Source organism: Rhinoraja longicauda, chromosome 17 (genome assembly GCF_053455715.1).
Source record: "Rhinoraja longicauda isolate Sanriku21f chromosome 17, sRhiLon1.1, whole genome shotgun sequence".
Lineage (NCBI taxonomy): Eukaryota > Metazoa > Chordata > Chondrichthyes > Rajiformes > Arhynchobatidae > Rhinoraja > Rhinoraja longicauda.
In genome coordinates this window covers 17,107,969-17,135,786 of record NC_135969.1, presented here as the reverse complement: position 1 = coordinate 17,135,786, position 27,818 = coordinate 17,107,969, and the positions used below count along the sequence as shown (strand labels likewise).

Here is a 27,818-nt window from a genome sequence, read left to right as displayed (position 1 = left end):
TTATTGTGTAGGAAAGAAAACTGCAGATACTGGTTTGAAAAAGGGTCTCGACCGGAAACGTCACCCATTCCTTCTCTCCAGAGATGCTGCCTGACCCGCTGAGTTACACCAGCATTTTGTGTCTACCTAACATTACTTATTACAAACTTTGACAGCTGCAACAATGATGTGCAAACAGGAACACTGCTTTATTACACTGATAACAAAACTTGCAATATAGTCACGAGTAACAGTTCACATTTAGGGTTTTTAATCCTGCAATGTTGATTAAAAAATTAGTTACCTTTGTCAAGGGACGAGCGAGTTAATGGTGGGATGTAGTGACAAGGAAAGATTTAGATAGGATGGGTTTATTCTCACTGGAATGTTGGAGGCTGATGGGTAACAATACCAGGGACATGGATAGGATACACAGATATTTTTCCCCAGGTCAGAAGAGTCTAGAACTAAAGGACACAGGTTAAAATGAGAAGGAAGAAATTTAAAGGCGATCTGAGGGATAAGCTTTTCCAAACAGAGGGTAGTGGTTACCTGGAATACGTTGCCAGAAGAGGTATTGGAGGCAGATATAATTATGAAGTTTGAAATCCACTTGACAACTACTCGGATAGGAAATTAGTAGAGAAATATAGGATTAAAGCAGGCACATAGAATTAGTGTAGATAGGTGTTGCAATGGGCATGGATGATTTGGGTCAAAGGACCCAGTATAATTCTACGATTGTAGATTCTCTGATTCCTGTACACTCTTTGTGATGGTAGCAGTGAGAAGAGAGTGTGGTCAGTGGTTGGAGTCTTTAATGATATTGAGAAAGCACATCCTGTAGATGCCTTCAACACTGACGAGGTCAGTACCTCTAATTGACCAGATAACATGCACCACTGTCTGCAGCCTTCTTCTTTCTTGAGCATTCGAGTTTCTGAAGCTGGCCATGATCCAAACAGTACACTTGTAGAGGTTCAACAGAGTATTTGGTGCATTGCCGAATGTTCTTAACTATCATTGCATCAATGTGCAAGGCCTTGGACAGATGATCAGAGATGTGCATACCCAGAAACCTCAAGCTGTTGACTCCCTCCACTACCGACAAGCCATTGAAGACAGGCGCATGTCTCGACTTTCACTTCCTGGTCAACAATTAACTCCTTGGTCTTACTGACATTGAGAGCAAGATTGTTGTGCAGCACCACTCAACCAGATTATCCTCCTGTACCATGACTTGTACAGTTCATCCAATGCCAGCGGCAATGTCAGTAAATGTAAAGATGCTGTTGGAGCTGTATTGACTAGTCATAGGCTTGGAAAGGATCGAGCAGGAGACTGAGCATGCAACCCCGGAGTGCCCATGCTGATGAGGAGGTATTGTTAACTATCCATTCTGATTGAGGTCTGCCGATGAAAAAGTCAAGGATCCAATTGCACGGGGAGGAACAGAGACCCAATTCCCGGAGATTGACAAAAAGTTTGGAAATTATGGTATTGAACATTGAGGTTTAGTCGATGAACAGTTGTTGATGTTCAAGGTGTCCAGAGCAGTGTGGAGAGCCAGTGAGATTGCATCCATGGTCAACCTGTTGAATATGGGTCATTTATAGACTAAGATAGAAATGATGAAGGGGGTAAGGAAATGGGAAAGAAATTAATTTGTGAAAATACTGCACGTATGCTTATCTGTGCACATGCACGACTGAGCAAGGCAGAACTGAAAACCAACTGAAAATAATGAAAAACAACACGTTTAGAATGAATGAGAGGCAGAAAGAATCTAGCACAAGAAAAAAATCAGTACTCAAGGAATTAATGGGGCTGAAAGCAATAAAAGTCCATGACCAAATGATTATTTTGCATCTATCTTCGGTGTAAACCAGCATCTGAAGTTCCTTCCAACACATTGCAGCACCAAAGCTCTAATCACAATTGCCTAGCTACAGTGAGCAGTCCACATTGTACAGATGGCTAACATTAGACTCATGAAACAAATACACTGAGCTCTGTCAAGACATGCAGTTTCCAGAAAAATAAAGCAAGCATTTTAAGGATGTTGAAATTTTACTATCTTCTCGCGATTCACGGGAAATTCTTGAAAACACATAATGGAAAAGCAACTACAAAGGTGCTGACCATGAACTTCTACAAAGGGAACATGCTGAAGCCAAGAACAGCAAAGGGAGTACACAACATTCCAAACAACTCATTCACCCTGTCAAGCACCACATGTGACTATAGATCACACACAGGACTCATCAATCTCCCCATTATCTACAGAAAAGGAGCAGAAGCAATTCATCTTCAACCGCAAGGGATTGGGTTAGAGTATAGAGCCAATTCAAAAGATGGCTTAACATAAAAGAACAGAATATAGATACCAGCTAAGTTTATAAACAGTGAATTTGCACTGTTAAAATTGTCCAAAAACGAAGAGACCAGCACTAAACAAAATACACTAAAGTAGCTCCATAAGCACACAGCTCCACTGATAGTTGTTACATTTCTGAACTGAAATTAAATGCAAGACAAAATTTACATGTATACGTAATATTTGTCAACTAAACACATCTGATGACAATTGAGGAAACGAAGGGAAAAGATAGCAAATAAACCTTTAAATTCAGAGAAAATAAATAAACTGAGTTATTTTAGATAGATAGATTTAAAGTCTGGACTAAGCCAAATCAACACAGTCTTTAATAAGGAGCAAGATGAGGGCATTTCCTAGATCAGTTAGCTGAAGGAAGAAATATGGCATTTTGAAGTGGCTTTACAAGGATATATAGAACTAGTGGAGTTGGTGAGATTTAGAATGTTTGGTAAAAAGTTAGCTCAAGTCCTCAGGGCTCTGAAGCAGCATGTTTAATACTAGAAGACATCAGTGAGGATCATTGCAAAATCCTCAAAAGATAGGACAGTGTCAGTATCCTCTCCCATGCCAACATCCCCAGCATTGAGGCTCTGACAACACTCAACCAGCTTTCGATGCCTGACACCAGATTCCCTAAACAAGTGTTCCACTCCAATTTTTTTAGGACAATGGAGCATAAATAGTACAACACAGGACCAGGCCCTTTGGCACACAATGTTGGTGCCAAACATAATGTTAAGACCAACTCTTATCTGCCTGCACATTATCCACATCCCCTCATATCCATGTCCAAAAGACTCCTAAATGCCACAATCGTATCTGCCTCTGCCCACAGCAACAGGTCCAGGCACTCACCACCCTCTGTATAAAAAACACTTGCCCAGCACATCTCCTTTAACCTTAAAGCTATACCCTCTAGTATTTGATAGTTCCATCATGTTAAAAATGGTCTGTCACTCTGCCCCATCCAGGCCTTTCAGATTTTTTTTATACTTCTATCAGGTCTTCCCACAACCCTTAGTGTTCCAGAGACACAAATCCTGGTCTGTGCAACTTCTCCTTGTAGCCAATACTCAATAATCAACACATCATTCTGGTAAACCTTGTCTGCACCCTTTCCAACACCTCCACATCTTTTCTTTATTGGGGCAAGCAAAACTGCACAAAACACTCCAAATATGACTAATAATTTCATCAATGTTACAGGTGAGTTGGAATGCAGAGGGATAAGATGAAAAACAGAATCCACCTTGCTGACAGATCAGATGAAATGATTAAATTAATTGTGGGAAAAGCAGGACATTAAGAATGCATGCCTCCAGTCTCAGATTCAATTAGCAGCAAAACTGTTGCAACGGTACTCAAACTCCCTGCAAAAGTCCAATGAGTTCCAATTAAGTCGTGTACACATTTCCCTTTCCAAAGACTGCTGTACCTGCTGAAAAATTTCAGTGTTCTGTTTTATTCTGGTAAGAATCCAAAGTTCATTTCAGCGTTGGAAGGGAAAAAATAAATTGAACTAACTTGCAACAGAGCGCAGTCATGCAGTTTGGTATTACAGCACTAGTCTTGCTGTCAGTTGTGACAAAAGAGATCACGAATGGCTATCACTGTAGTCGAGCCTGTGGTTACAAATGAGCAACATATGTTGCTAATGGGGCATCCAAAGAGACTAAATGTTTATTTGATTACAAACACACACTACTATTTTAAATAAAGTCTAATCTAAAAAGATACAAATCAGGTGGCTAAACTAAAAAGATACAAATTAAGTATTTTAAAATTATTTTCAAGCACATCCCAGAGAGCCAACTCTTAGCTGACATTGCACACCGCTGGCCGTCCATAGCACCCTAAAACAATGCTCGGAGATTTACAGTGCTGGATATTCAAAGAATATCATTATATTCTACGGTAACGAACTGTACCAGGCAGTATGTTGATTTAGCCATTTAGATTCAAATTTAATTTCTTAATATTTCCATATATACGGGCGGCACGGTAGCGCAGCGATAGAGTTGCTGCTTTACAGCGAATGCAGCGCCGGAGACTCAGGTTCGATCCTGACTACGGGTGCTGCACTGTAAGGAGTTTGTACGTTCTCCCCGTGACCTGCGTGGGTTTTCTCCGAGATCTTTGGTTTCCTCCCACACTCCAAAGACGTACAGGTATGTAGGTTAATTGGCTGGGTAAATGTAAAAAATTGTCCTTAGTGGGTGTAGGATAGTGTTAATGTACGGGGATCGTTGGGCGGCACGGACTTGGAGGGCCGAAAAGGCCTGTTTCCGGCTGTATATATATGATATGATATGATATGATAAAAATTCTCCTCGGGGAAAATATGTAGTCATTTTATTCCACTCAAACTGATACTGATCGACTATTTTTTAGCAAAACAAAGCTGTGTGCAAGAATAAGATAAATTAGCAAAACAAGTGGTCAATATCACATACTTTCCAAGTTGAAGGTTGAAACCAGCAATAATTCTTACTCAAGTTGCTCGTCCAAATGGATTTTGCCTCAAGCAATCAACATTTATTGTCTAACATTTTACAGCAACTGATATTCTACAGACATAAGATGCAAAATGATCAACTCAGGCTCCAGCATAGATTTTGTCTTTATTATTAACAATCACCTCATCGCATCTGCACTTACAAATCTGTTCAAGTCAAAATGCTGAACTGTCAATTCACTTTAAAAATATATTGGCGATTCATTCCACTCACTTATTTTTACATTTAATTTTTATCCAAGTGATTTGGAGCAAATTAAGCAATTGATTGTTCATCAGACCATAACAACGCAACAGATATTCCATAGAAATTAAGGACACAATTCATAAATGGCAGAAGGAACGTCTTTCATATATTTTAGTTCTATCACAAGTAGTATCAGGACATTACAGGGAAAAAATACTGATGTCATTAGTCTCCATGAATATGAATGCACATAACAGAAGAAACAGAAGCAGTAGGCTATCCAGCCCTTCTAGCCCACGCTACCATGCATTAAGATCATGGCTGATCTACCTGAGTACCACCACCCTGCCTCTCATCTCCCCCCCACCCCCCCCCCCCCCCCCTGCCCTAGATTTCATTCATATCTGGAAATCCATCCATCTGTACTTTGAATTAATGTGTTTATAACTGGGCATTTACAATCTTCTCTATGTAATTGGTGACTTATTTTCATGTTAGCTCTAAATGGTTTACCCTATTCTCTGAAACTCAGCCTGTTTCAATCAGGTATCCTCACAATCTAAATTAGTATTTGTTTTTTTAGTTTGGCTGCATGAAAATATTATAAACTACATAGTTTGTCATATTTTCCTGCCGCCGCACTGAATTACCAACAATGCCTTAATTAAATGTATCAGCAGACACTGTAATGTTCATATTATGACTGCTAGAACTGTGCAACCATCAATTCCAAACACTCTAAAGAAATACCCCGGATTGTAAGAGCAATCCTGAAACCAGGGAACTAACATACAGAGCCCTCCATAATGTTTGGGACAAAGACCCATCATTTTTTATTTGCCTCTGTACTTCACAATTTGAGATTTGTAATAGAAAAAAAATCACATGTGGTTAAAGTGCACATTGTCATATTTTATTCATGGGGAATTTTTATACATTTTGGTTTCACCATGTAGAAATTACAGCTGTGTTTATACATAGTCCCCCCATTTCAGGGCACCATAATGTTTGGGACATAAGGCTTCACCGGCGTTTGTAATTTCTCAGGTGTGTTTAATTGCTTCTGTAATGCAGGTATAAGAGAGCTCTCAGCACCTAGTCTTTCCTCCAGTATTTCCATCACCTTTGGAAACTTTTATTGCTGTTTATCAACATGAGGACCAAAGTTGTGCCAGTGAAAGTCAAAGAAGCCATTATGAGTGAGAAACAAGAATAAAACTGTTAGAGACATCAGCCAAACCTCAGGCTTACCAAAATCAACTTTGAACATCATTAAGAAGAAAGAAAGCACTGGTGAGCTTACTAATTGCAAAGGGACTGGCAGACCGAGGAAGACCTCCACAGCTGATGACACATATTCAAATTTGTTCCAAAACTGGCTGGGTAACAGACATGTGATGGTAGACAATTGTTTCAGAGACTAGAAGCCTGTGACCAATGGTGTAACAAAGTGAGTGGTAGTCAGATCCTTACTGTTATATATGTTAAGATATCAATGTATAAGGTATGATTACAATATGTGCACAGATAGCACAAAGCTAGTGGCACTGTTGATTTGTCAGGATAGTTCTTATGCTGCAGGATAACACTACCCAGTTGGTAAAATGGGCAGAGCATGGAATTTAAACATGATTTTAAAAAGTGGTGCAAGAAGGAACTGGTTTAACCCGAAGAGAGACACAAAAACCTGGAGTAACTCAGCGGGATAGGCAGCATCTCTAGAGCGAAGGAATGGGTGACGTTTAGGGTCGAGACGCTTCTTCAGAAAAAAAGTGGTGTTGTATATAGGGAAATCAAATAATAATAGGATGCAGATCGTGAAGGGAAGGGAGCTCAGAAATTTGGATTTGGTGTAACTTGGATGTACAAGTCCAAGAATTTGTTAGGGTGGCACAGCGTGGATAAGGTAGTGAAATGGGATACCAGTCTTCATTGACCAGGGCAGAGCAAAAGAGCAAGGGGGTTATGGTAAAACTTTATAAAACTTAGATTCAGCGACAGCTGGACAACTATATTCCATTTTGGTCGCCATTACACTGGATGTGTAGGAAGAAACTGCAGATGCTGGTTTAAATGGAAGATAGACACAAAAACTGGGACAGGCAACATCTCTGGAGAGAAGGAATGGGTGACGTTTCGGATCGAGACCCATTCCACTGGAGATGGGTCAGAGCAGATTTATCACGTTGTGAACTGGGATGGGGCGTTTCAATGACAAGGAGTCCCAGGCTCGTCACTTTCTTCCATCCGAGTACTTTCACGCTGTTTTGCATTATGAAGACAGGATATCTTATCAAATGTGTCCATCACTCTGGTCATTCCCCATTTAGAAATCCTTTTTTTTTTCTGCGACGTGGTCACTGCAGCTTTCTGTGGTATCGAATTCCACAGGTTTACAACTTTTCACCTGTGTCATAAATCTCTGGCCCTGTATCCTGAGATTATAACTCCCTGTTCTAGACATATTGGCACTCTGCTCTTGCCATCAAAATGGATAATTTCACATTTAACCGTATAATACTGTACCAAACATGTTTTTGCCCACTAGCTCAAGCTTTTCAGATGCCCTGAAACATCTAAATACCATTCCTCTGCACACTCTGCATACCCCCACCATATGAATGAATGAATGTTTATGAATCCCTTCCTAATATTCGTCTGAAATAGACAAAATAGACATAAGCCAAAAAACAACAGGAAGAAAATATATAAAAAGTTATCCAGACCTCCCAAAATTTGATTTTACAAATACAGTCTGTAGTTCTTGGACTACATGTACAATGTCAGGCCTATCATGAGTATATTCTACTATTATAGAAAGGTTATTGAACAGAAATACTTTTTACAACAAAAAAATTGTTTTTTGTTTTTTTTCTATTTTGCTTTTTCCTTACACATCCCAATTCTCTTGGTATTGAATAAAAGAACAATGGTCATAAAATGTATGACCCCCACTCTCCCCCTCTCTTCCTCCACCCCCCACCCCCCCCGACCCCCACTCCCTCCTCCCACTCCACTGTCCCCCCCCCATCCCCTCTAAATATCAGTAGGCCTCACGCTCCTCAGCGAGGCTAGGCCGGTGGCAAGAGGCGAGGCTGGGCCAGCAAAGAGAGGCGAGGCCGGGCCAGCGGCCAGATGAGCGGCGAGGCACGTGTTTTGCGGAAAAATGAGAGGCGAAATCAGAATGGAGAAAATGAAATAAGAAAGCAGAAACATTCCGCCAAATTCGGAAGGGTTGGGAGGTCCGAGTTATCGATTTCCTTGGGCAACCAATACTAATCAAGATCAAACGGGGTTGGATAGTTCAGCTCTCAGGAATTATGGGTCTTTAACAAAATCCTCATTTTTATTTGAACTTAAACCACTCGCCGAAAACAAAAGAACAGGGGGCATGTGAAACTGTTAATGTTACACAAGTATGGCAGTTCAATTCCTCTCTGGTGGGGACTGAGAATCATAACTGTAGTCAATTCGAGAGATCTTTACTCAGCTTCTAACTCATTCATTCTCTGAAAGAAGTGCTTACCAAGAGTTGGTACTTCAATTGACTGCAATGAGCTTAAGTCACAGAACAAAGGAACATCATTGAACATAGCAGCCTGATGTCAAATACTTTCATGTGTAGAAAAGAACTGCAGATGCTGGTTTAAATCGAGGTAGACACAAAATGCTGGAGTAACTCAGCGGATCAGGCAGCATCTCAGGAAAGAAGGAATGGGTGACGTTTCGGGTCGAGACCCTTCGTCAGACTGATGTCAGGGGAGGGGGCAGGACAAAGATAGAATGTTGTCAGAGGCATTGAGACTAGTGGGAGAACTGGGAAGGCTAGAGAGGGAAAGCAAGCGCTATCTGAAGTTAGAGAAGTCAATGTTCATACCGCTGGGGTGTGAACTACCAAGCAAAATATGAGGTGCTATTCCTCCAATTTGCGCTGGGCCTCACTCTTTCAATGGAGGAGGCCCAGGACAGAAAGGTCAGATTGGGAATGAGAGGGGGAGTTGAAGTACTGAGCCACTGAGAGATCAAGTAGGTTAAGACCGGCTGAGCGGAGGTGTTCGGCGAAACGATCGCTGAGCCTGTGCTTGGTCTCACCGACGTAGAGAAACTGACACCTGGAACAGCGGATACAGTAGATGAGGTTGGAGGAGGTGCAAGTGAACCTCTGCCTCACTGGAAAGACTGTTTGGGTCCTTGGATGGAGTCGAGAGAGGAGGTAAAGGGACAGGTGTTACATCTGCGGTGGCAGGAGAAAGTACCTGGGGAGGGGGTGGTTTGGGTGGGAAGGGACGAGTTGACCAGGGAGTTTCGGAGGGAACGGTCTCTGCAGAAAGTATAAAAGGGTGGAGATGGGAAGATGTGGCCAGTAGTGGGATCCCGTTGGAAAATAATTTTATCTGTAACTCATTTTAACCAACTCATTCTCCATAATCGACTTCATAGCGTAGTGAACAAAAGAGCAATCTTGCTACAAATAAAGTTTGTAATCATTAATTCAACCGGAAATTTACAATCCGCATGCAATTTTCATTAAAATTATGCCAGTATTTAGCATTACCTGTATTTACTATTTGAATGTATTTGGGCAATGACTACTTTCTAACAAAAAAAGACAAGAAGGTTAACCATTTTAAATATTCAGCAATACTTGTATGATAATCACTAGTTGCCTGACAATCAATAATTAGCTATCACTGTTAGAATTTTAAAGACTTTTCACTTCTTGCTAGTTCGGACTCAATTGAACCCTAAAAAGACAAGATCTAATAGGTTCCAAAATAAAAACAATCTTCCCTATCGGCATTGATCTTGGTATTAATAACCCATACTAGTTGTACTATTTCACCGATGTGGATATAGCATTGCAAATTTTTATTATGGTAGAAAAAAAATCTAATTTGAAGTGCAGACCCGTGACACAAGGCGATGAAACCAAGATGTCAACTTACGAGCTTTTCTTTTTTCACAATAATTTAAAAGCCTCTGAAGTAACTGAATGAAAGGACGAGTCCAGCAGATAGATTTAGAACACAGATATAATGCATTTTACTTCTTGCAAGCTTAGTGGTAAAATGCAAGCTACTGTGATAATGTCAAAGTGATCTCCAGCGAGAGAAAGTGTAGCCTCAAAGGGATTCAGCCTTCATCAAAAACTGGCAAAGCTATGCCAAACATCTAATGTAATGACGCAACTCCAAAAGTTGTACTTGCACATGATGATCCCGTGACAAAATAACCACCATTTCCAACCATCTCGGGAAAAAAACACTTGTTGAAACGGACAAGGTACTTTACAGTGACTAACAATTATCTTATTATATTGTTCAAAATCTCATCATTTAATTATACAGAGAAACAAGTGACAGGTGTAGGAATGATTTTGTTTTCTATCTTGGGAAGATGATTAAATAGAATGGAAAATTTAATGCCACTGAACTTCTTGTAACTGCACAATGCACTGAACTTTACCCCCTACATTTTAAGTAATAATATCCCACACCTAAAATACACCCAAATTTGCACTTAGCCGCAAAGTTCGTAGCATTTCTTAATCCAATAACTTTTCAACATTTTTCTCAAACTTTTAAATTGTATCTTGTTCTTTATTCAATATACTGTCTTGGGTTTTTAGCCTAATCTTCCTGCAAATACACATTTTCAAACATTAATGTAATCTCTCTGATAACCATTACCCTACCCTCTTGTGCTTCTTCTTCCGACCCTCTTATTTTATAATTTAGGTGTTTGCAATAAACACTAGTGTAGTCAGTGACACCAACATGATTAAGTATAGTCTCCATTTTTCACCTTGTCATCTAAAACCGTGTCATCTTTCAAAAATATATGGCTTGTCTTCCATCTCAGCGCCACTTTCCTGTGCGAACAGCATACCGTACTATTCCCTCACGAGAGAGATCCCTCATGTCTTCCTTCTTGACCCGAGTGTGTTTATCATTCCATCTGAAGATCTCGCCCTCTATTTTCTTACCATCTTCTCTCTCACCCCCGCACTCCAAACTATCATGTAGACTTTCTCTTATTTCCTTCTCAATCACCCATATCCACCTCTTGCTCCCAATTCTTTTGAATACGTTCCCTTCTTTGCATTCCTCCCCACCTCTCTTTTGTAGTCGGTTTGCCTCTCCTCACCCACCCTTCTCAGGTTCCCAAATATATTGTAGATTTTATATGAACTCTGTCCATTACTCCCTCTTGCCCTGGTCCCTGCAGTTCTGTTCTAATTTTGCACTTCTCCTCTTTTTGCTCTCCCTTCTCGCAATCTTCATCTTGGTAACAATGATCCTTTAGATTTTGTGGTCTCCCTTCTCCATTATTTTCTTACAGCTCACCCATTTTCCTTCCTACTGTCCACTAGATCTGACTTGCTTCCACTTTTTTCATTGCCATGTTCTACCCCTCCCCACTTCCCCACAGAATCTGATTCTCTGTCCATCTACGCATGCTCCTTATCCTGTTAATCACCCTGCAATGAATGCCCTCTCCCAATCTGACTAACTCCTATCATCTTCTTTTCCACGTCCAAACCCTACCTTCTGATGCTCTTCAGTAAATGCACTATTCCAATCTCACCCACCTGTCATCCTAACACCCCAGTATTCTGTAGACTTTATTTCCTGTCATCTCCTCATCGGCCACCCCACAAATCATAATTGCCTCCACCTTCATCCTCCTCTCTCAGTAGACCCCCACTCTTACCTTCCCCTCCAGCTTATTATCCTGTACTTTCCACTTGCCTTTGCCCCATCCTCTTCCTTTTGTTCCCCATAATTTCCACACTCTGCCTCCTTTTCCCCTTTGTTTCCCCACCTTCCTGACAAGTGCCTGATTTTACCTCCGCCTCCACCGTGTTCATCCTGTTGCTCCCAAGTATCCTGTACCCTCTCACCCCATCCTCTCCTCCCCAACCTCAGTCTGTTGTTCCCCATAAAGCTCCACATACTGCCCGCTTTCCCCTCCTTTTTGTTCCCACCTTCCCTATTATAGCATTTTTCTCTTCTCTCTCTCCCCCTGATCCTCGCCCTGTTGCTCCCCAGTATTGTAGCCTCTCTGCTGTACTCCCACCTCATTCTTCTCCTCATCCCCATCTTGCACCCTGTGCTGGCCTCCAGCCGCATTCTTCTCACCCAATCCACTTCCACCCCACTCCCCATCGTTTTGTAGCCCAATCGCCCCTACCCTCTCACCCTGTTACTGCCCAATATCCTGCATGTTCTCTGCTGCCCTCCCTCCCCATTCCACTCCTGTCCCCCATCCCGTTGATCTCCAGCCTCCCCTACCGCCACCCATTCCTCTACCCCTATCCTCACCTGCTTGTTCCTCAATCACCTGCACCTTTTCTGCTTTCCTGCCACCCCGATCCTCTCCCCATCCTCCCTCGTCTCCCCTACATTCTCTGCTGCCTTCCCACCCATTCTTCTACCCATATCCTCACCATTACTGCTGAGTCTCCTGTTCCATCTCCACGACCCACTCCCATTCCTATCTTCTCCCCGTCCTGTTACTCGCCTGTCTCCCCCATGATCTCTGCCTCACAGCCACCCCATTCTTCTCCACTCCCCATCCTTATCCTGTTGCTCAGTCCCCCCCCCCCCCCACCATCTCTGCCTCCCCATTCCACTCCCCCATCCTGTTGCTTCACAGTCTCCCCTTCTACTGCCCTCCCACCTCATTCCTTCCCCAACCCCCGGGCCAGTTTACCTTCGAAGTCGGACTCGGAATCCGTCTCGGTGTCGCTCTCTTCGTTATCCTCGGTGGACTCGGTCTGCATGGCATCGCTGTCCTGCCGGCTTTCGACATTATGCTGCTGTCCCTCCTTCTCCTTGAGCCGGGTGAAGTACTGGATGGCGAAGTCGACCAGGTTGGCAGGCCGGTGCCGGAGCACCTCCACGGTGTAGCCCTGCAGCAGATCGGTGAGGCCGGGCGGGATCTCGATGTTCATCCTCTCTCTTCCCCCCCTCTCGCTGGCCGAGCAGTCGACAATCGGAGAATCAAGCGATTAGTCAACGGCCCCCGGCCCCCGCCGCCTCCTCCTCCTCCTCCTCCTCCTCAACCCCGCCGCCAACTCACTCCAACACCGGCCGATTAACCAGCAAAGAAAGCCGCCAATATCAAACCGATACCTTCCCGATTAGTCCGCATTTAGCTCCAGAAAACGCTATCGAACCATTGAGATGTTGTTTTATTTGTAAACTTTCAATTGCTTCATTTAGGGAAAAGAAAGCTGATTTGGGTTTGTGATTTTATACATAGCTAAATATATTATTTAATCCGGTCTCCTCGCCTCACTCACTCACTCGGGCGGGCGCGCGTTCGCCCGCTCAGTGCTGTTACTGCGCCCAATCAAACTTGTTGGCAGGAAGTGGGCCGGGGCAAGCTGTGATGGACATGGCGGCCGGCCAGTCGGCGAGCCGGCCTGCGCTGAGCAGCGGCCAATCAGCGCGGGGAGGGGGGCGGGACTTGCGCGCAGCAACAAGTTCGGTTGGCCGAGCACGACCCGCCCCCTTCCTCCTGTCCCGCCCCTCTCGCCCATTGACCGACAGTCGCCGCGACCAATCGAGGCGCGGCCTCGCCATTGACGCCAACGCCAGCGCCTCTGGCTTGCCCTCCGCTGTTGCCAGGGCGACCGCGATTCAAAAAACAAGGGGGATCCCTTGCAGAATAAAATGGGAATTCCTACAGACTGAAAAAAAGATCACACAGACCTATCCTTGTGCAAATCCTTCTTCATCAAATATCGCAAGGGGTGAATCTAAAATCTATCCACAATGATAAAGCTATTTCAATGCAATTTGAAATATCAAAACTAAACAGCAAGTTCAACAAAGATATCCCAGAAGCAAATCCCTTTGACAGATATATTTGCATCTCCTTTAAAATGAAATCACCACCCAGTCTGGAAATGTCAAAAACAAAAGCAAATGCTGAAACTGTGTTTGTTCAGTTAGCATGAAAAATAGACAGAAGTGTCAATATTAGACACAAAAAGCTGGAATAAGAAAAAAACAGGATGCCTTGTGTGCTATTTGTAGGACTTATCTTTTCAAATAAAAACAATGTAACAATTTCAGGTGCTATATTCAAAATAATTGAAAAATGGCTCTCTCGCATTCAGAAATGAAGCACAAAGCTCATAAGACAGGAGCAGAATTAGGCCATTCGCCCCATCATGTCTGCTCTGCCTTTCAATCATGGTTGATCTATTTATCCCTCTCAAACCCATTAGGTTACCGTCTCCGCGTAACCTTTGACAACCTTACTAATCAAAAATCTATCAATCACCACTTTAAAAATACCCAATGACTTGGCCCCCACCATCGTCTGTGGCAATGACTTCCACAGATTCACCACCCTCTGGCGAAATAAATCCTCCTCATCTCGACTCTAAAGGTATGTTCTTTTAGTCTGCTGCTGTGCTCCCTGGTCCTAGACTCTCCCACTACTAGAAACACCCTATCCACATCCATTCTTTCAAAGCCCTTCATTATTCATTAGGTTTCAATGAGAAAGTCAAAGTCTTCATATAACTCTCCCCTTTGGGGAAACAATGAATGAATGAATGAATGAATGAATGAATGAATGAATAAATAAGTTTATTGGCCAAGTATGTGCATATACAAGGAATGTGCCTTGGTGCTCTGCTCACAAATGACAACACAGACATACAATTAGCAATTAAGAATAAAGCATAAACACATCAAAACAATAAGGACACAACATTACGGTCTAAACATGTGGGTGAAAATAAACCAGAGCAAAAGAGAGACTACAGACTTTGGTTATTGAGTAGAACTACACCTCGTGGAAAAAAAAGCTGTTTTTATGTCTGGCTGTAGCTGCTTAGTCCGGAGTCGCCTTCCGGAAGGAAGTGCTTCAAAGATTTTGTGGCCAGGGTGCGAGGGGTCAGAGATGATCTTGCCCACTCGCTTCCTGGCCCTTGCAGTGTACAGTTCGTCAATGGGGGGAAGGTTGCAGCCAACAACCTTCTCAGCTGTGCGAATGATCCGTTGCAGCCTCCGGATGTCGTACTTGGTGGCTGAGCCAAATCAGACCATGATGGAGAAGGTGAGGACGGACTCAATGATAGAAGTATAGAATTGAACCATCATTGCCTGTGGCAGATTGTGTTTCCTCAGTTGCCGCAGGAAGTACATCCTCTGTTGGGCCTTTTTGACTGTGGAGTTGATGGTGGCCCCCCATTTAAGGTCCCTGGAGGTGATGGTTTCAAGGAACTTAAATTACTCCACAGTGAGTGTGGTGTTGTTGATGGTGAGTGGGGGGGAGCTCTTAGAAAGTCTACAATTAGTTCCACTGCCTTAAGAGCATTGGGCTCCAGGTTGTTGCAATGGCACCCAGATGCCAGTTGTGTCATTTCCCATCTGCAGGCAGATTCCTCCCCATCCTGGATCAGTCCAATCAGGGTTGTGTCATCCGCAAACTTGAGGAGCTTGACAGAGGGGTCTGTGGAGGTGCAGTCGTTGGTGTAGAGAGAGTAAAGGAGAGGGGAGAGTACGCAGACTTGCGGTGCTCCTAAGCTGAGGGTCTACGTGTCCAAGATGTACTTTCCCAGCTTTCCTTGCTTCCTGTCTGTCAGGAAGGGGAAGGGTTGAGCACTAAAAGCATGAGGACAATACTTGGTCATTGAACATCAATCTGACATGTGAGATGAGAACCAGTTCTGTGTGAGCCCTGCTCTGGGCCTCACCCACCCTGCTCCCATGAGGAGACCATGAGAACTGGGGAAAGATTTCTAATCCCTCAAAATATAAATTGAACTGTCTGTGTTTTGTCAACAATTAAAAAAAAGCAGGTGACCCGCTGAGTTACTCCTCCACTTTGTGTCTTTTTTCCTCAACTATCTGAGCAGCCACCTCTGACGATCCAAGGCTGAAGCCCATTGGACCCCAAAGACTTGCCATCCTACAGCTTCAGCAGATTGCTCACAACCTCTGCCCTGCTGATGATAAATTTGCTGAATTCTCCCTCCCTTCCAATTCACAAAAATAAGACTATTTCTAAGACATTTCTCATATCCTTTTTTAGTGAAAAGTGTTGGAAAATATCTGTTTAATTCAGTTGCCACCTCTTTATCTAAAGAAAGGTCGCGACCCGAAACGTCGCCTATCCAGGGATTCTGCCTGACCCATTGAGTTACTCCAGCACTTTGTGTCTTTTTTTACTTCTTTGCCTAACATTGTCAATTCCCTGGACTGATTACTACCTCTTGCAGAGAAGAACCTATCCTTTATTTGCCACAGACGACGGTGGAGGCCAAGTCATTGGGTATTTTTTAAGTGATGGGTTCTATCAAGGATTGATAGGTCTTTGGTAGGTTGTGCTGCCCCTGACTGGGCTGCAAGGAGTTTGAGGATTTAGCCAGAGCAAGAATGACATGGGTGCTGCTTTCATGCTAAACGAATGTAACCTGGAATCTGCACGCAAGATTCTCAGGCTGTTTTGCTATCTTAGCCAGGCGGAAATTTGGGTATTGCAAAAGACATCAGCACATTTGGGCTGGAGAAGGTTAAAATTTGTCTCGATAAAATCGACCTCATTGACATGGTGGGCCAAAGGGCCTGTTCCTCTGCTTTAATGTTCTCTGTTCTCTCAGTCTGTACTGTTACAAAGAGGCTTAATGTAAGCTTGAGGACCAACACATCTATTATTGTCAGGGCACGTTGTAACCTGTAGGACTCAATATTGGATTCTTCCATTTCTCATGACTTGTTCTTTCTTTCCGTTTGTATCAGGGCTGGCCATTAGTGCTTGCCATTCCTGTCACTCTCACAACCAATGCACACACACATTTTTTTCTCTTTCATTGATATATTTTGGTTTTCTGGGCACATCCCAGTGGAGCGGACTGTACATCATCCAGACTTCACAAAATCCGCAACACAGAATAGAAATTGTCTATTCAATGGCTCCAACATCTCACCCTGTCTTCCCCATTTTCCCCTTTCCTCTATTGTACTAGATTTGGACTGATTACATTTAGGTATAGTGCCTACCTAAATGCCTGAATAGAGAGCATGTGGTGAGGATGTTTCCACTAATGGGAGAGTCTTGGGCCAGAGGTCATAGCCTCAGAATAAAAGGCCGTACATTTAGAAAGGAGATGGGAATGAATTTATTTAGTCAGAGGGTGGTGAATCTGTGGAATTCATTGCCACAGATGGTTGTGGAGGCCGTCAATGTATATTTTTAAGGCGGAGATTGATAGATTCTTGATTAGTATGGGTGTCACGGGTTATGGGGAGAAGGTGAGAGGGAAAGAAAGATCAGTCATGATTGAATGGCGGAGTCGACAATGGCCTAATTCTGCTCCTATAACTTATGAACATGAAAAGGAATAGGTGATGTTTCAGGCCAAAGCTTTTCTTTAAACCCGTCTGAAGAAGAGGTTCGATCCGAAACGTCACCTATTCCTTTTCTCCAGAGATGCTGCCTGACCGTCAAAGTTACTCCAGTATTTTGTGTCTATCTTCAGTGTAAACCAGCATCTGTGCAGTTCCTGCCTGCACATGAGGAAGGCTAGACCTGCCTGAACCTCCTTTAAAATAGATGATATATTGATATTGAAATATTTCACCGACTGTGATCCTTGATTTTAAATTATACTAGACCAAATGGACCCGTTGGGCCCAAGCCTCTCCTGCATTGGTGCATTGGTGCATTGGTGCAGCACCCTCTCCTCCCACCTCCCCTCTTTATACGTTTAGACGTTTTTCCCGTGACCTGCGTGGGTTTTCTCCGGGTGCTTCGGTTTACTCACACACTCCAAAAACATGCAGGTTTGTAGGTTAATTTGATTTCGGTAAAAATTGTAAAATTGTCCCTAGTTTGTGTAGGATAGTGTTGGTGTGCGGGGATCGCTGGATGGCGTGGACTCGGTGGTCCAAAGGGCCTATTTCCTCGCTGTATCTCTAAACTGAACTAAACTAAACTAAACTATGTAACTGTGCATTGTGCTAAAGTTGTGTTATGAATGCATTGTTGGTGCTGTTAGGGTATTGCATTCAGTTTACGTCCAGGAATGTAAAAGACAATAGACAATAGACAATAGACAATAGACAATAGGTGCAGGAGTAGGCCATTCAGCCCTTCGAGCCAGCACCGCCATTCAATGCGATCATGGCTGATCACTCTCAATCAGTACCCCGTTCCTGCCTTCTCCCCATACCCCCTCACTCCGCTATCCTTAAGAGCTCTATCCAGCTCTCTCTTGAAAGCATCCAACGAACTGGCCTCCACTGCCTTCTGAGGCAGAGAATTCCACACCTTCACCACTCTCTGACTGAAAAAGTTCTTCCTCATCTCCGTTCTAAATGGCCTACCCCTTATTCTTAAACTGTGGCCCCTTGTTCTGGACTCCCCCAACATTGGGAACATGTTTCCTGCCTCTAATGTGTCCAATCCCCTAATTATCTTATATGTTTCAATAAGATCCCCCCTCATCCTTCTAAATTCCAGTGTATACAAGCCTAATTGCTCCAGCCTTTCAACATATGACAGTCCCGCCATTCCGGGAATTAACCTAGTGAACCTATGCTGCACGCCCTCAATAGCAAGGTGAAAAGAGCATAGTTATAACATATTCCAGCTAGATTTTCTTTTCTAGAAACAAAGAACGCTGGTTAGCCACAAAGTGCTGGAGTAACTCAGCAGGTCCAGCAGCATCTCTGGAGAAAGAGGATAGGTGACTTTTTAGGTCAGGACCCTTCTTCAGACTGAAGTAAAAAGCATGGGAGGGGGGAAAGAACTGAAAAGACCAGGACAAGTCAGGGCCGGCAACAGATGACCTCAGGCAGGGTGGTTCCCTGATCATCCAATAGTTGGCTAGAGAAGGTGTGATCTCAAGAGGGATACACTGTGGAAATGATTTAACGACTGGGTTGAGGAAGGGAGCAAAGGGGGAGGGGAAGGGAGTGTTAGTCGAAGTTACTTAAAATTAAAGAATTCAACGAGATTAGATCTTTTCTCTATACCCTTTCTCACAGCCTTACTCTGAGACATCCAGCTGGAACATTCTTGCTTTTTGCAACGCCACTGGTGTCTGATATAACTTGACGACCTTTAGTCAGAACTTTTCAAAAATGCATTGAGATGCACCAGATATATATCCAAAATATGTAACAGTGTCCAGCATTGTGTGAGTCTTTAAGCTGTGATGATATGAGGTTGGAGGAGGGCATATGTTTCTCTTTACTTCCGTTTGGTTGGCCAGGCTGAAACGTCCATGGAGTTTCTGACCACAATATGTCAGGCCACAGAACTGTGTCTCAGACATGGTAGTGAGCATGGACACACAAGGGACAGTCCTCTCTTCCTTCTTGTTCACCATCCAAACCTCGGACTTCAGATAAAACTCGGGCTCCTGCCACCTGCAGAGGTTTTCAGATCTCTGCAATTGTGGGCTGCTGAAGCTGAACCCAGAGGTGTAGGCAACGGCTTTGTTTAGTGTTTTGGGCTGAATCACCTGCAGCTCAATATTAAGAAGTTAAGACTAAGGAGTTAGTGGTGGACTTTAGGAGGAGAGGAACACCCCTGTCCCCATAAAAGGTGTGGATGTGCAGTTTACCAGGGAGTCCAAATACCTTGGAGTGCACCTGGACAGTAAACTGGACTGGTCCAGGAACGCTGAGGCCCTGTACAAGAATGGACAGAGCCGGCTGTACTTTTTGAGAAGGCTCCGCTCCTTCAACGTCTGCAGTAAGATGCTGCAGATGTTCTACCAATCGGTGGTAGCCAGTGCCATCTTCTTCACTGTCGTGTGCTGGGGCAGCAGGGCGAAGATGCCAACAGGATCGGCAAACTCATCAGGAAGGCTGGCTCCATCCTGGGGGCAAAGTTAGATTTATGGGAGGTGGTCCTGGAGGGGAGGATGCTCCTCAAACTGCAGAGCATCCTGGACAACACAGCTCACCCCCTCCATGACACACTGGTCAACCTGAGGAGTACCTTCAGCAACAGACTGGTTCCACCAAGATGCAGTGCAGAACGCCACAGGAGAGCATTCTTCCCTGTGGCTATCAAACTGTACAACCCCTCCCCCTTCAGTCGTGGGGTAGACTGACTCCCCTCCCCTGCCCTCCCCAATCTTTGCACATCCCCAATCCTTTCCACTCGTCACTTTAACTTCATGTTTCATGTATCTTGTGTTTTATGATTGTTGCCAGATCAATTTCCCTCCTGGGATCAATGGTTCTATCGTATCATATCGAGTTGGCGAGGTCTATGCTGGGGTGACCACCAGTGGCTCTGGTCGTACTTGTGTTTTTTGATATCCACTAGAAGTCAGTGGCCTTTGCGAACAACAAGGGTTAGTGCAGTTGCTTATGGGTTGTCTTGAGGAAAGTTGGCATTGACCCAAAGGCATTGACAATCGAACCTTATTTGTTCCTGCAAGCCGAGAGTCCTGGAAACAAGCTCCCCAATAAACTCCCCAACGAATCCTGGGATTGTGGAAACAGCACCAACAGGAATATCCAGTTTTGTAAATGCAAAAGTAATAGTGGAAAATCATCGGGTGACTGAAATGCGCCCTTTCAGATTCTACAAATCACTCCCCAGAAATTTGAGCTACATAATAAACTATCATCTTACCGAATTTATGTGAAAAAAATAAATAAATCAACACAAAATTTATGTTTATCAACACGTGTTGTTGGCGCTTGAGCACATGATGTGGCTTGGTGTTATGGAAAATCGCAACACAGGCCATTTCTTTGTAACACAATTCCCCCCATCCCCAGCTCCCCATCTGCAATGTGGGGGGGGGGGGGTCTCCTGTACAAAGGCCAATGATTACATTTTCTAATTAATTTCCACCAGCAGAATCTTTTCCAAATAAATATGGGAAAATATGAAATCGTTCTCACTAATGTGCACCCACTACCCACTAACGAATGCAAGGATTGAAATGACCTCCACATTCACTTTGTCTCCCAACCACAGACTTCATTCCAGGCAACATATTGGTTAATCTCTTCCTATCGCTCCCACACCCTTTCTATAGTGCAGTGACCAGAACTGTGCACAAAAGCACGGTGGCGCAGTGGTAGAGTTGCTGCCTTACAGCGCGAAAGACCCAGGTTCAATCCTGACTACGGGTGCTGTCTGTACGGAGTTTGTACATTCACCCTGTGACCAAGTGTGTTTTCTCCGGGTGCTCCGGTTTCCTCCCACATTCTAAAGAAGTACAGTTTCATAGGTTAATTGGCTTCGGTAAAATTGTAAATTGCCCCTCTAAACTCTACTAAACTAAACTCCAAGTACAGCCTGAGCAATGTTCTGCACAGCTACAACATGACATCACAACTCTTAAACTCAGTGCCTTGGCTTTTGAAGGGGTAGGCCATTTAGAACGGAGATGAGGAAAAAACCTTTTCAGTCAGAGAGTTGTAAATCTGTGGAATTCACTGCCTCAGAAGGCAGTGGAGGCAAGTCTCTAAATGCATTCAAGGGAGAGCTAGATAGAGCTCTTAAGGATAGAGGAGTCAGGGGGTATGGGGAGAAGTCAGGAACGGGGTACTGATTGAGAATGATCAGCCATGATCACATTGAATGGTGGTGCTGGCTCGAGGGGCCGAATGGCCTACTCCTGCACCTATTGTCTATTGAAGGTAAATACATTGAATGCCTTCTTCACTATCCCATCCATCGTGCCACCATTTTCAAGGAGCAATGAACTTGCACCCCAGCTCCCTCTATGCATCAATACTCCTGAGGTTCCAGTCATCTCCTGTACATTAGTTATATGGAAGCACAAGGAACTTCAGAAGCTGATATACAAAAGAAAAACATAACAGTGGTGTGCAGCTGGTAAAGCAGTGGTCCCACAGCGCCGGAGGCTCGGGTTCAATCATGACCTTGGATGCTGTCTGTATGGAGTTTGCACGTTCTTCAAGTGACCGCGTGGACTTCCTCCGGGTTCTTCAGTTTCCTCCCACATCCCAGAGGTTTGTTTGGCCCTGTAATTTGGCCCTAGTGTGTGGGTAGTGGATGTGAAAGTGGGATAACTTAGAACGAGTGTGAATGGTAATGGATAGCCGTCACGGACTCGGTGGATCAAAGAGCCTGTTTCCATGCTGTATCTCTAAACTAAATTTAACTAAAAAACCTCAAAGTGCTGGAGTAACTCATTGGGTCAGACAGTATCTCTGGAAGACATGGAAAGGCAATATTTTGGGTTGTGACTCTTTTTCAGACTGATTGCAGAAGGGGGGAAAAAGCTGGAAGGGAGGTGGGGGTGGGACAAACCCTAGCAAGTGATAGGTGGATACAGATGAGGGGCGGTTTTGACTGGCAGATGGATGGACAAAGACCAAAGATGAAAAAAAGACAGCAGGAGAGAAGGTCTGAAATGTGTAGCCGGAGTAAATTATATGTTTGGAATGGGATGGGGAGAAGGGGAAATAGGGTAGGATAGTGGGAGAAATGTTTTCACATCTGAATGGGGCACAGGGAAGAAGAGGTGGGGGAGAACAAAGGGGGTGGTGGGGGGTGGGTGTAAGCTTAAATTGGAGAATTCAATGTTCATTGTGTTGGAGGCTACCCAAGCGAAATATGAGGAGCTGTTCTTCCAGTTTGCATGTGGCTTCACTCTGGCAATGGAGGACAGAAGGTATGGGAATAGGAGGAGGAGTTAAAATGGTTGGCCACCAGGAGATCCAGCAGGCCGAGGCAGACCAAGCGAATCGGTTGCCTTGTCAAGGCATAGTCTCGCTGATATGAAGAAGACCACATCAAGAGTAGATACAGGAGATGACGTTAGAGGAGGTGTATGTGAACCTCTGTCACATGTGGAAGGGTTGAAAGTTCTATGTCCTTTCAACTGCTTTGCAAGGTGCCTTCTGGGATGGAGAATGAATAGTGTCATGCCTGATGCCTGAAAGAACTCCAAAAAATTAAGACTGCAGGTAAACCTTCAACAACAGAAACAATTGGTTGAGTTATGAAAGGGGTGAATAATTTGCTGTCTCATTTTTGGCCTTAAGCTCCAATTTTTTTTAATTAAAAAGGTGGTGCATATCACACTTGGGCTGTCGAACAAAATATCCCTGCAGCTGCAATTGGGTCATGTTGACCTACAGGAGGTCACAGACTTGGTGCATTGGTCTTCAACAACAGTTCCTTTGCCCGTCTGCACAATAACAATGAGCTCTTGTTAATGGATTGCTGGATAATTAAATACAAAACAATGTACAAAGTGGCACAGAGAATGATTTCTGCTCTGCAGAATAGGTGTAAGTCTCAGACAATGGTGGTTACAAGAGTGCAACGTGTATGAAAATGATCTAATCCTGATGCAGGTTGTAGTTCCCACTCATTTAGAATTTGGCATTTTCAGGGACCCACAGCACCCTGGCTACACTCTCATTTCACTCCTGCCATCGGGAGCAGCACAGTAGCCCAAGGTGGAGTTGCTGCCTTACAGTGCCAGAGGCTCGGGTTCGATCCTGACTATGGGAGCGATCTGTATGGAATTTGTATGTAATCCCTGTGACTGTGTGGGTTTTCTCCAGGTGCTCTCTTTTCCTCCTACACTCCAAAAATGTACAGGTTTGTAGGTTAGTTGGCTTAGGTAAAATTGTAAAAATTGTCCCTAGTGAATAGGATAGTGCTGATGTATGGTTTGATCACTGGTCAGCGCAGGCTTGGTGGGCCAAAGGGCCTGTTGCTGCACTTAAAAACAAGAAGGCCTGAAAACTGCAAAGCCCAGGTTCAGAAGCAGCTTCTTCCCTACAGCCATCAGGCTATTAAACACCAGAACCTCCAAATAAGCTCCAAACCAATAGACTTGGGGGCATTATTTTTGACTTTGGACTATTATTGTTTATTTATTTGTATGTCTGTATTTTTTATGCATAATTAACTTTTTTTAAATTATGTGTTTTACAGGGTACGATGTTTACATATCTGTTGTGCTGCTGCAAGTAAGAATTTCATTGTTCCGTTTCGGGACATATGACAATAAAACACTCTTGAGTTTCTCCCCAGCAAGGAAAGAGTCACATTTTTATAGTAAAATACAAAGTGCTGGAGTGACTCAGCAAGTCAGGCAGCATCTGCAGAGGCAGGAGGACAGTCGACAATTTGTCTCACACGTAGAAGGGAGAGAGCTGATGAGGGGCAGGACTGGGGCAAGAGCTGGCAAGTGATGGGTGGATCCAGATGAGGAGGGGGTTGATTAGCAGTTGACTCAGGTGGGGAAGAGAAGGGTGGAAATAGTAACAAGGCTAAAGGAGGTGATAAATGGAGAAGACAAAAGGGCTCATATGGTGCAATGTAGCAGGAAAGGAAAGCAGAGAATAAAATGTAGATCCTGAGGGAGGGGATATCTCCTTACATTTTCAGAGCCTCTTCCATATTCCCAGGATGCTAACTTCTCGACAGCCAAAACTGCCTCACAGCGCCAGAGACCCGGGTTTGATCCTAACCTCAGGTGCTGCCTGTGTGGAGTTTGCACGTTCTCCCTGTGACCATGTGGATTTCCTCTGGGTTCTCTGGTTTTCTCCCATGTCTCTGACGTGTGGGTTTGTAGGTTAATTGGCCTCTGTAAATTGCCCCGTGTGTGTGAGGAGTGGATGAGAAAGTGGGATAACATAGAACTAGTGTGAACGGATGATTGATGGTTGGTGTGGACTCGGTGGGCTATTTCCATGTTGTATCTCTGAACTATATAAATAATTCAGAATTGTAGCCACTATTATAATGTATGAAGTCCAGCAGGCAATTTGTACCCAACAAGCTCCACAAGAAGTATGTGTAGGAAGGGACTGCAGATACTGGTTTACACCGAAGATAGACACAAAATACTGGAGTAACTCAGTGGGTCAGGCAGCATCTCTGGAGAAAAGGAATAGGTGACATTTTGGGTCGTGACCCCTTCTCAGAGTTAGAGTCTGAGGAGAGGTCTTGACCCGAAACATCACCTATTCCTTTTCTCCAGAGATGCTGCCTGACCTGCTGAGTTACTCCAGTATTTTATGCCTATCTTCCCACAAGAAGCATCTTGATAATGATAAATTTAGGTGTTCGCTGAACAGATAAATAATGGCTATGATATGGGGCCTCTCTATTTAAAATAGTGCTGCTGAATTTTTTCACCAGCCGACTATCTGAGAAGCAGAGAGGGTCTTTGTTAAACATGTCCCCAAAAATACACTTTTTCTGTGCTGCACTGGAGGCTTAGCTGGGTGAAGTGCTCCTTGCATTGTAAATTACTGGCTGCTTGAGTTGAGTACAAACTGAAGCTGGAGATGTCCTAGAGTCAGAGAATCAAAGAGTCATACAGCATGGAAACAGGCCCTTCGACTTACCCACGCTGACCAACATGTCCCATCTACACTAGTCCCACCTGCCTGTGTTTGGCCCATATCCCTCCAAACCTATCGTATACATGTACCTGTCTAAATGTTTCTTAAACGTTGCAATAGTACCTGCCTCAACTACCTCCTCCAGCAGCTTCTTCCATCACCGACCACCATTTGTGTAAAGAAGTTACCCCTCCTGTTCCTCTTAAATGTTTCTCCCCCGTACCTTAAACCTATGTCCACTGGTTCTTGATTCCCCTCCTCTGGGCAAGGGACTTTACGTGTTTACCCGATCAAGAAGGAAGGTTTAGGTTTATTATTGTCACGTATACCGAAGTACAGTTAAAGGCTTTGTTTTGGAAGCTATACAACATACTACACAGAAATACAATTGTCAAACTCAAGTACAATAGATAAAGCAAAGGAGAAGATACAGAGCACAGGTCTAGCTGTCTAATTTAGTTTAGTTGATACAAGCCCCTCGGCCCACTAAGTCCACACCGACTGCAGCGATCATCCGTGCACTAGTTCTATCCTACACACTATTGACAATTTTTTTAACCGAAGCCAATTAACCTACAAACCTCACGTCTTTGCAACATAGGAGGAAATCAGAGCACCTGGAAAATCCACATGGTCACAGGGAGAACCCACAAACTCTGTACAGTCAGCAACTGTAGTCAGGATCAAGCTCAATTCTCTGGCACTGTCAGGCAGCAACTCTGCTGCTGTTCCGCTGTGCTGCCCAAAGCTGGAAGCAAAAAGCCAATGTTTAGTTTAGTTTAGTGTAGTTTATAGTCATGCCTACTGAGGTATAGTGAAAAGCTTTTTGTTGCATGCTATCTGGTCAGAAGAAAGACTATACATAATTACAATCAAGCCGTCCACAGTGTACAGATACACGATAAAGGAAATAACATTTAGTACAGTAAAGTCTGATTAAAGATAGTCCAAGGGTCTCCAATGGGGTAGATGGTAACTCAGAACCGTTCCCTAGTTTTGATAGGATGGTTCAGTTGCATGATAACAGCTGGGAAGACACTGTCCCTGAATCTGGAGGTGTGCATTTTCACATTTCTGTACCACTAACCTGATGGGAGTGCCAATGCTGCATTCAGTTGCCACTAACTAATCCTTGTCCCAGAAGGGAAGACTTGCAATGATGTATTGCCCTTTTAACGATATTGCCTTTGGGTTTCCAACAAGACAAACAGCACATTTATTCACAAAATGCTGGAGTAACTCAGCAGGTCAGGCAGCATCTCGGGAGAGAAGGAATGGGTGACGTTTCGGGTCGAGACCCTTCTTCAGGTTATTTTTATGCAGTGTTCAGACTGAAGAAGGGTCTCGACCCAAAACGTCACCCATTCCTTCTCTCCCGAGATGCTGCCTGACCTGCTGAGTTACTCCAGCATTTTGTGAATAAATACCTTCGATTTGTACCAGCATCTGCAGTTATTTTCTTATAAGACAAACAGCACACATGGCTAAGATGCAGATTTACAGGTTTAGCAGAGTATGTAACTTATCTACTGGAACAGAGCTTGACCCGATAATGTTTAACGTGGCACTCCTCTGCTTTCATTTGTGCCATGTACTTAAAATTTATTCCTCCATAATCTACAACTTTCCTTGGCTACAAAGGGGAGAAAGTAATCAACAAGAAGCTGCAAATAAATTACTTCAGTGAAGACTCAAAGTTCTCTTCATGTTAATTTGTCCGAGACTCTGAACCAAGTCTTAATTGAAGTTGACTTTTATCACTTTGGGAAAGCTTAGTAGAAAGCTGTAAAATATTGACCAAATGTTATCCACTGAAGTCCATTTTTCTTCTCCACCATGTGGACTTTTCTCACAATAGTGTGAAGAGACACAACTGCCAACAAACCTGCTGGCTTTGAAAAGAAAACCCCTTCTCAAGGGAGGACGTTCTTTGATAAATCACTGCCCCCAGGAACATGGGGATGTATTGAGATGGAGAGTTTTCTCTTTCCATTTGCATGATCTTGGTATTTTAGGCAAGAGTCAAAAGTCGAGAGGAGTCAAGAGTGTTTAATTGTCATGTGTACCAACAACAGAACAATTAAATTCTTATTACAGCAGCATTATAACAGTCCTGAAAACACATCGCACGTATATAATATATAATAAACAAAAATCCAATAAATTACTAACACAACACTAGAATTTAAAAAAAACAAAGTTCTTAGTGCAAACTAGGACAGGCCATAAAACGTTCATGGTTGAGGTTATTTTTATGCAGTGTTCAAAAGTCGGATGGTTATTGGGAAGAAGCTATTCTTGAACCTGGTGGTCCCGGTTTACAGATTCCTATACCTTTTTTCTTATACAAGGTGTGGGACCTCGATGATGCTGGTATTGGTTGCCTTTTTGAGGCAGCACCTCCTGTCGATCCCTTTGATT

At 43.7% G+C, this 27,818-nt stretch overlaps 1 protein-coding gene across 1 annotated transcript in view; it reads right to left on the bottom strand.

The window, feature by feature from the left end:
• prkar2aa (protein kinase, cAMP-dependent, regulatory, type II, alpha A) overlaps positions 1-13,085 on the bottom strand; it is a 150,928-nt gene extending 137,843 nt beyond the window's left edge. The window contains exon 1 of the mRNA XM_078414225.1: positions 12,778-13,085. Coding sequence (XP_078270351.1) covers positions 12,778-13,018 — 241 coding nt within the window. The 5' untranslated portion in view covers positions 13,019-13,085. The remainder of the gene's footprint in view (positions 1-12,777) is intronic.
• Between the last annotated feature and the right edge of the window lie 14,733 nt (positions 13,086-27,818).